The following is a 9,064-nucleotide window of genomic DNA, read 5'->3' as shown; positions in this document are numbered from 1 at the left end:
GCAGGGTGCAAACTTGGGAAGCATTTGGGATGGAGGCTTGAGAAAGCCCCTACAAGCTGCCATGGTGGTTTTACTGCCTGAGAAAGGATCACGAGCAAGGCAGTGAAGTGACCTTTTTTATGTCCCACTGTTTCTGTGCACTGTGTCTCTGCCTAGGATACCCTCCCATCTTCATGCACTGTGGAGGTTCCTTCACCGCAGGGATGCGAAGGGCTAGAGATGGCTGCCTGAGCATGGGGGTAGCTGGAGGCATCATTGTGCAAAGCCTTGTTGCAATGGCTCTGTACAGTGTCAGACACAGGCCCTGTAGTCAGAGAGGTATTCCCCATAGCTGAGACACCTCAGAGGGCATCCTGCCTGGCTGTGTATCCCTCCCTCTGTCTGCTTCCATCCTGACCTGTGAGTCATGGGAAAAGGTGGTGACTGCAGGAGCCTAGGTCAGTGAGGAATGGGTTATGTGCAAGAAATTGTGCCTGGCCAGCTGCTAGAGGCTGCTGCTGTTTGAGACCCCTAAAAAGCCTTGTCTCCACTCCCTGCTGTCAGTTCCTCTGTATCCTGAAATTTGTTCATCCCTGCAAACAGGGATGCTTACTCATCCCCTATTGCCAGAAGTTCCGTTCTTTCTCCTTGGGCTGAGGGAGCAGGTGACAGAGTTAGGCACATCAAGAGAAAGGAGTGAAAGGGGATGCTCTGAGGGAAGGGAGGCAGAAGGGGAGACAGGGCACAGACCCCCAGACTGAATTCCAAGGGACCCTGCAGCTCAAGCATGCAGATGTGTCTGCAAATGCCTTTCCCTCCAGGGACCTCTCCAACCACCTTCCCTGGAAAGAGTGGGAGTCTGCTCATCCAGATGCTTTGTTAGAGGTGCAAGTCACAGCAACAGGGAACTGCCAAAGACTGATGTCTTTGGGAAGGGAAACACATGCCCTGACCATATGCAGCAGCTTCAGACCGTGTTTGGGGCTGGCCTCTGGCCAGAGGTTGCTGCTGTGGTGTCTTCAAAACACTCAGAGAGCCAGGGACTTTCCAGGAGCTTGCTGCCATAGTAGGACAAAGACTGAGTAAGGAAGGAATCCGGGTGCTGTGTGGGTCTGAAGAGCTCTCCTGGGCTCCTTTGGGAGCACCCAGGCATTGCCTTCTGGGGAGGTTGCACAAGTAAGGGCTGTAAAGGCACTAAGTACCAGCATGGCTCTCCTTTTTCAGCCCTGTCCTGATGCCACCAATACTTTGGGATTAGGGGGATGGGTGACAGCACACAGGATGCCTCCAGGGACTCATTCCCCATACTGCCAAGTAGCTGCGGAGATGCACCTGCACACAGCCTGCTACTGCAGGTGTCCCATGCCTGCTGCTTGCCCCAGGCTCTGCTGCCTGACTCCACAGCAGCCTCTGTGTTGCATAAGTGTGTGGGGAGCTGTCTTCCCCTAACTGTGCTGATCACTGAATGGGATCTCCATGCATGAGTGATGGAGGAAGCCCCAGGAGTGCAGCCCTGGCACACTGCCTCAGGCAGTCCCAGAGGAATGATGGTCTTCTGGCTCAAGAGAGGACTGCATGGCAGTTATTGGTGATCCATGACTCCAGCATTGCCTTCTCCCTACTGAGGGGAGCAGGAGTGTGGGCACCTTACAGAACTCTGCTTTCTGCAGCAGCTGGGACTTTGGTCTTCTCCTGGGTTACTCCTTGTCCGTGATGACTATTTATCAGGGTCATTATCCAGAACTGGTGGAAAGTCCTGGTGTTACAACCCAGGTCTCAGGCAGCAGAGTCCTCCAAGGGGTTTGGCCCCCACTATAATTGGTTAGACCCCATGAGGGCTGCCCATTCCATTAGGGCTCCAATAGCACAGCTGGCATGAGCACTGGGACCGGAGCTGTCCGGAGCTATCCAGCTCCAAGGAGCTGGAGCTCAGGGTGAGTGAAGAGGGGCTGTTAGCAGTGGGTGGTGAACAATGGCACGGGGGACTTCTTGCTGGTGGGGGTTGTCCAGAGGGGCTGGAGTGATGCTGAGACATCATCTCTTCTCAGAGGGGCTCTGGAGCAGAGTGAGAGGCAGCGACACCGGACGCATCACAGGAAATTCGAATTAAACGGTGGGGGAAATGTTTTCAACTGTGGGATGTATCAAGCACTGGAACAGGTTGCCCAAAGAAGTTGTGAAACCACCATCCTTGGTCTCTTCCAGACCATGCTCCTGCAATTACCTGAAATAGTCTGACTGTCCTTTCCCCACAGCAGGACTGGTGTCATGTTAGCTGCTCAGGGCTTGGGCTGGTAAGAAAGGCCATCTCTTTGAATGGCTTTTGTCACCACAGGAATTTCCTGTGGGGTCCTGTTCAGCTCTCTTGGTCCACTTCTACATAGTCCCCATCTGTCCTGCTGTGTCCAGCTGCACAGGGTTATGTCATGCTGCTGTGGGTTTTCACATCCTTGTCAGCACATTGCTTCAGCTAGTCAAGGTCTCCACTCACCCTCAGCTCCCCACAATTTGATATCAGCACCAAAATGTGGTGGGCTGTGCTGTTTTCCCCAGCCCCACTGCAGTCTGGCCCTCCCACATCCCAGCCCTACAGCTGTATTCAACTCTGTTCAGCTGGGGTCATCCCCACAGCAGCCAGACCTGGATAGGGGCTCAAGGGAAAGGGGTGTGGGCTCACCCTGAGCCACTTCTCACCAATTATTTTTGTTGGTGGTTTGGCTTGGAAGCAAGTCACAAAGTGGGGGAGCAAAACAGGTTGACTCCTAGGTTTCTTTGAAGGCTTGGCCACCTTCCGGGATCCCTTTCATGGGAATAAACACCCGACCCTCTGAGAGCAGGTAGTGGCAGGTTGTGAGACTGTATAGGAAATTGGAGCCCACAAACTCATCTAGCTGTGATGGGAGCTGTATCTCCAGCATGTGCCCCACCTGGCACCCCATGCTGTGATGGGCAGCTGGAAACAAGACAGGACGTGTCTGTAAAGGGAGGCTTGCAGCTTACAGGAATCCCCCACCCCCCACTTCTGCATCACCCAGCCCTTGGCCGGCTGGTGGGCTGCCTGCCAGGCTGTCCGAAAACGAAAGCAAGGAATTCAGAGATAAATAGGAGCAGCCTCAGAGCGGGGCAGCAGTGTGTGTTCTGCTCGCAAGCCTTGTCCTGCTCTCAAGCCTTGCCCTGCTCAGCACGAGTGGCAGCACCATGGCTCTCCGCCCCTTCCTGCTCCTGCTGCTGCTGACTGCCGCCCTCCTCATCACCCAGGCTCAAGGTGAGGCGTGAGGAGCCCTCCTGCCTGCTCCTACTGGGATGGGGCAAGGTGTGTGGGTACTCAGTAGGGTACTGGGTGCCAGGTGGTGAGGGTGGTGTTTGGAGTGCACTGGCGCGTGGGGTTTGCAGCTGTGTGTAGGGCTCTGTGTGTCTGTGTGTGTGTGCCTGTGGCACTGGCTTGCAGTGCTTGCTTGACTTGGGAGTGGGTCTGTGAGCATGTAGCTGGTGGGGCAGCAGCACTCCAAGCTGAAAAGAGCAGGAGGAGAACGAGGTTCAATCCCTTTTCAAGGAGCTCATCTCTGCCTCAGTTTCCCCTCCACCACTCTCAGATGTGGTGTCTCGTATTCCTGCGGCCAGGTCTGACCCAGGGGTCTGGGGTTGAGAGCTGGGCACTGGGGTTGGGAACTTCCAGCCCCACGGGCTGCCCAGGATCACCCCAACCCATGACACCAAACAAATCCTGTGCTGTTAGGTAGCATTCTGTGCTGAAGGTGTCCTGACTCACTGAAGATCCTAAATCCCACATCCCTTCCTTGCTCACAGGCATTGGAAGCTCGGCCTCAGATTGCTGCCTGAACCACAGCCAGAAAACCATCCCCTATAGTGTGGTGACATCCTACCGCCTCCAGGGACCCAAGACAGGATGTGTTCTTGAGGCTATTGTGTGAGTACCCTGTGGTGGCCTGGACCACTTGGAATAATTTGGCTTCAGACAAACCCTCCCCTGTCCTCCTGCTGCTCCCCCCCAGAAAAATCTTTCTGCTGCTCCCCCAGGTTCACCACCAAGAGGAACAGGAATATCTGTGCCTCTCCCGATGATGACACTGTCAAGAAGTTGATGAAGCACCTGGACAAGAAGGGCAAGGAAGACAAGAACAAGAACAAGAATAAGATCAAGGGGCAGACCCAGCGTCCCAGGAGCAGACCCAAGAAGCAGAGGCGGCAGCGGGTCTAAGTCAGGCCTGAAGAGGTAGGTGAGGAGGATCAGTAGAGTGAGGGTGCTGCACCCCATTCTAGAGCCTTCTGTGTGGGAGGGTGGGCATTCAGCTTCTGGTGCCAAGCCTGGGAGAGCTGTCAGACATGGCTGGAGCACAGAGGCACTTAGGGAACAATTCTCTCCTGGTTTGTGCTTGCCTTGAAATTAATTTTTTTTCTGGAGCTGCTGGGATAAGGCAATGCGTGGGGATGGGCAAGGCAGGTCACACAAAGGAATGGCCCCCAGCTGGGGTGGATGATCTTGCTGAGACCCTCTCCATCTCACCCCCTCCTCCTTGCCTTTGTTAGGATGGATGCCTTCCCGCTGGTGACTGACCTATGGCCCGGCAATGGCAAAGGACATACGCAAACCACACACCCACCCACCCGCCAGTCCCAGGGCGGGGATGGGGCAGGCTGGGGAGGATTCCCTCTGCCCCACAACCTCTTTGTTGCTGCTATGCCTGACACAGAGATCCCCCAGCACCTGCAGTGCCTGGGTGCTCTCAGCAAAGCAGGCACCCAGGTCCTCACTTGACCCACGGCCAAATAAGTGGGGACCTGAGCGTGGGAGCTGAGCCATGGCCTCTTAGAGGGAAGTGGACAGGCTTCCCACTGAAGGGGAGTTATTTAGCCTATTGGATGGACGCTTTTTCTATGACTTTTTGGGGGATATTATACATTTGTATTTATATTTGAAAACTGTGCTTCCACTCAGTCTTCCTGCAAGTCTTTACTCCTATCTCCTTGTGCTTCACAAAGTAGTCTTTATGCTGCAGGATAGATTTTCTGAAAAATTTCTCTTATTTTTTCTATCAAATAAACCATGGCTACATTTTATTTTCCTCTCATCTTTTTGCTCCTTCTTGCCTTGCAAGGCTGTAGGGAGTTAGGCAGGTCCCAAGTCCTGTGGTTCTGCTGTAGCTGCTTGCTGAGTGCTTCTTTGCAGATTGATTAATAGCAGCTGAGATGGAGAGTTTTGGGGTAACAGTGGTAACAGTGTGGCTCTGTGTCCGGACTGTTCTTATCTTTCAGGTTTTATAGTGCACTGTTGCATTGTAGTTTGGATAAAGATAGCCACGATTTTTCCTCTTTTTTTTTTTTTTTTTTTTTTTTTTTTTACAAAATTTCCAGGAAATCAGAACTAATTGTTCAATTTAGTGGAATTATACCCTTTTAGCTCCTCTGGCTACAAAATTGCAATGAAATCAGAACAAACTGTTTGGTTTAGTGGAACTTTACCCTTTTCTTTCCCCTGGTTTGCTTGTGTCAGGAATTCAGACACTATTAAGACACATGCTTGGTTTTCTGGGGGGGAAGCACCAGCAACTCTTTTATTTACCAAATCTGAAGAGCCCGCATGGTGAAAAACATGTGTGAGGCTGTGAAGGTGGGGGAATAGAAGATTTTGCAAAATTCAGTGTAGACATCCTGCAGCCATTTGAGAGCAGCTCTATCCCAAACCTTTAGTGAAAGCAGTCACTAAATTTAAGCCACTTTAGGTGAGACTGCAAGTCGAGGTGGGACAGACCCCTGGGACAGGGCTGGGTGGAAAATGGCATATTGCTGTGCTTGCAATCTGTTCTCCCTGGCATGCTGAGAAGAAGCAAATTAAACAGCTGTACTGCTATCTGCTTGCAGAGATTTTGAATGTGGACTTTGGTCAGTAAAGGTCTATTAAGCCATATAAATGCAATAATAGGATTTACAGAGCTTAACAGTATCAGCATGGGCTGTGTGTTTGTTAGAGTAAAGCTTGTAGCTGAGTGTTTCTACCAAATACATATCTGGCTTAACTGCTTTATTAAGAGGGCATTTAGGTCTATCATTTTAAGGCTGTGTAAAGTAACTGTGAAGTCCAAGATACTGGCCCTGAGCAAGGGACAAGCGCTGAGCTGTGTCCTTGCTGCTGCCTCCTCCACCCTGAACATGTGGCCGTCTGCCAGACTGGCTTTTGGACAGGATGTTGGCAATAAAATGTATTCTTTATAACCAAACTCACTCATTCTGGATGTTTTGATGGGCTTTGGTGGGGTGGGAAGGGCTGAATGGTGGGGTGCTCTCCTGCCCCACTCACCATCATCCTCCAGGTCCAGGCTTTTGCTGTGCTCCTGTGTGATGTGTCCCTGGGGTGCTTGGGCTGAAACCTGCTGGCAGAGGGGAGCAGTGCAAGTCCTCTCTCTTGTAGCTGTGTTGCCCAGCAAGGTGGAGACATCCTCGTTCTCATCTGTCCCCGGTGAGGGGTTCTGAGGTGCCAGTGAACATGGGCACACCATTGGTTTGGACACAGCACCTCTCATGGCTGAGCCTGTCCCTCTAACTCTGGCCCATCCTGGATGTACACTCCTTGTTCAAAGCAGGGGCTCTGTGCTCCTTGCTGCTTTGGGATAACAGCAATAAAGCAGGTTATTAATGAGGCTTTGCTGTGGACTGGGCTTTGCTGGGAGCCTGGGTGACATCTGCACACAAGGAGTCAGGAGGGTGTGCAGTAGGAGGGCTGGAGGCAGCCCTGTGTTTGAATGGACACACTGCACCCGGTGGCCCTGCCTCTGAACTGCTTCTGCCGGTTGTGATGTCAGGGGATTGTGAAATGGTCACAAAAATTCCCTAGAAATGAGTCCAGGCAAGTACGTCTGCAACCACAAACAGCTAAGCCTGACAAGGTGGCAGGAGCAAGTCAGGATGTGAAATGTGCCCTGGTGTTGCAGTGGCTGTGAAAGAAAACTGCACAGGAAGGCTTTTTCCCTTTAAATGTGAGGAGGGCATTAGGCTGAAAACAGGTTAAAAAGACATGCCAGTGGTGGTATTCTCATTTGCCCTAAAATTTACCCAAAAAACAGGGTCTGGAAGCGCACTGGAGTTTGTTCCATGGTCAGGAAGGCACAGGTGAGCATGGGCACAGATGCAAAAATGTAACCTCACATGCTTGCACATGCACAGGTGTTTGCACTCCTCTTCCATATTTATTGCTGAATACTTCTTTCCAGGCAAACAAAGTGGCAGGGTTACTGGAAGCCTCTTGAGGCAAGTGTGAATCAGCTGGTCACAGTGCTGCTACAGCAAGATGGCACGAGGGAAACACCTCTGAGGAGACTCCCTGCGGGAAGTGATGAGCCGTGACCTGCAGCACTCAGCAGGCACCAAAATTCCTTCTTCACAAAGAAGCTGAATCCATGGACCCTAGCTGGGACAAGAGATATGAAGAAGAAGTCTAAGGCAGTGCAGCAGGAAGGAATTCACACACCTGGGCAGGGCAAACCTGATGCTATGTGCAAAGATAAGGCAGTGTTGATGAAGTATGTGCTGGCGTAGTAGGTGGACGAGATCTGTATAAAAGTCCACCTAGACAGAATTGGTCTGCAGGGAAAGAAGGAAAGTTACAACAGTGTCAAGCCAAGCAAAGAGTTAGGAAAGCTCAGCCACCCTGGAGCAGAAAGGCTTCAGTGAGAGCAGAGACCAGCCAGGCGAGACAGAAAACAGAATGCAGCCAAGAAAGTCTTGCACCCAGGCCAAATGATTTGCTCACGTCGTTAGCTGGTGCAGACAATGCTCCAGGGTTGTGCCAGCATCCGAATGCTCTGGGCTGTGATGCCACGTGGAGCTCCAGCAAGGCTCACCTGGACATAAGCACATCAGCTCCGTCCCTCCATCCCCGGTCCTTGCCTAGCAGCAGGAGAGGGCTGTGCTGCTGCAGCCTTGTGGGGGCCAAGGGCTGCTTTTGGGGCTGCACGGGTGTTAGAGAGGCTTTGGATTCCAAGCCAAGCTTCAAGATGTTTTTTGGTGTTCTCTCCACCAACACTATTCTCCTGAGGTCTGCTATGGTCTTGAGAGCAATGAGGATCTGGGAAAGTGGCTGGTGGGCAACAGGGGTTCTCACCCTTCCTGCCCCAAGGTATTTCCCAGTCCTGGCCATTCCCTGGCATTCATGCTGTCCTAGAGGTCACAGCCCAGAGCTTCCTCTCAACCCGTTTGTTGCCTACCTGAAACTCCCAAGCATCTTCCTGCTCCCACCTTCTCTTTTGCTGTCTGAAGACCCTTGGCTTTGGGGTGTCTCATGCTGTTATTCCTCCTTCCATTTCCCCAGAACCCAAGGTCCCTCTGCTTGTCTCCTTTCCTTGTCTCCCCATTTCTGCTCCTTGGCTGTGAAAAAGCACCTGCTCTACTCTGAGGATATCCTGTGTTGGGGCCAGTGTGAGCCCTGCCTCAGTGCTGCAACAAACCAAGAACTTCACAGTCTTCCCTGACCACTGTCAAAGAGCCAACAGGGCAGTGAGAGCAGCCCCCAAGGGTTTGTTCTGTTCCATATGCTTGTAGATCTGTCCACAGGTGAACTGGGTGTGCAGCCTCACCGGGCATCCTTCTCTGCCAAGCCATGCGGGGGGTGTCAAGGAAATTGCTGATTGGCTGCTTTTTGTACAGGTGTTCCCAGCCACACCCTCTGAAATCCCTTGAGCAGTTGCAGAGATGATAGGCAGAATGATGGCAGGGAGTCAGAGTGGGGGGCATCCCACCTGGCCGCTGTCATCTCAATGCTATTTCTGGAAGCATCTGGCTGCGAAACTGCAGCCCAAAGGTGATGCTGAGGGACACGTGTTGCAGGGATCCTGGTAGATGGTTGCTTGCCTCGGAGTGTAAAGCATGATGGATCTGCTGCTCATCACTCATGGTGACCTCAACATTAGAGACAGAGCAGGAATTGGAACCTTTTGTATCCTTCTGAACCAGATGCTCAGGTTCACCTTTGCTACTTCTGGGCAAAGCTGTGACTTGCTATTTTTCCCCCCTTTGTCTCCATTTAAATCAGATTGACTATATTCCCTCAGCTAGAGGAGATCCACTGGGGCCC

The 9,064-nt window shown here is 52.2% G+C and overlaps 1 protein-coding gene across 3 annotated transcripts; it reads left to right on the top strand.

Moving 5' to 3' along the window:
* Nucleotides 1–2,642: 2,642 nt before the first annotated feature.
* LOC136288140 (C-C motif chemokine 21a-like) lies at nucleotides 2,643–6,215 on the top strand. Of its 3 annotated transcripts, none has more exons than XM_066180952.1 (4): nucleotides 2,643–3,244; nucleotides 3,787–3,907; nucleotides 4,018–4,217; nucleotides 4,528–6,215. In XM_066180952.1, exons 1-3 carry the CDS (start codon nucleotides 3,178–3,180, stop codon nucleotides 4,196–4,198), a joined length of 369 nt encoding a protein of 122 aa, XP_066037049.1. In that variant the 5' UTR covers nucleotides 2,643–3,177; the 3' UTR covers nucleotides 4,199–4,217; nucleotides 4,528–6,215. The 3 variants fall into 3 exon arrangements, with proteins under 3 accessions (XP_066037049.1, XP_066037048.1, XP_066037050.1); XM_066180951.1 differs by having other exon boundaries at nucleotides 2,648–3,244; nucleotides 4,018–4,213; XM_066180953.1 differs by having other exon boundaries at nucleotides 3,241–3,292; nucleotides 4,018–4,213.
* Nucleotides 6,216–9,064: the final 2,849 nt, after the last annotated feature.

This window comes from Chamaea fasciata, unplaced genomic scaffold (genome assembly GCF_029207755.1).
Source record: "Chamaea fasciata isolate MVZ Bird 193981 ecotype frontalis unplaced genomic scaffold, bChaFas1.0.hap1 SCAF_4, whole genome shotgun sequence".
Classification (NCBI taxonomy): Eukaryota; Metazoa; Chordata; class Aves; order Passeriformes; family Sylviidae; genus Chamaea; species Chamaea fasciata.
The sequence above is the reverse complement of the archived record's forward strand: the minus strand, read 5'-3'. Positions and strand labels throughout refer to the sequence as shown.

What these genes read in the sequence shown, in the direction of transcription:
- LOC136288140 (XM_066180952.1), top strand. Translation starts at nt 3,178, where the DNA reads ATGGCTCTCCGCCCCTTCCTGCTCCTGCTGCTGCTGACTGCCGCCCTC. An exon ending in CCTCATCACCCAGGCTCAAG is followed by an intron (nt 3,245 to 3,786) that starts GTGAGGCGTGAG and finishes CCTTGCTCACAG; the next exon opens with GCATTGGAAGCTCGGCCTCA. An exon ending in TGTGTTCTTGAGGCTATTGT is followed by an intron (nt 3,908 to 4,017) that starts GTGAGTACCCTG and finishes CTGCTCCCCCAG; the next exon opens with GTTCACCACCAAGAGGAACA.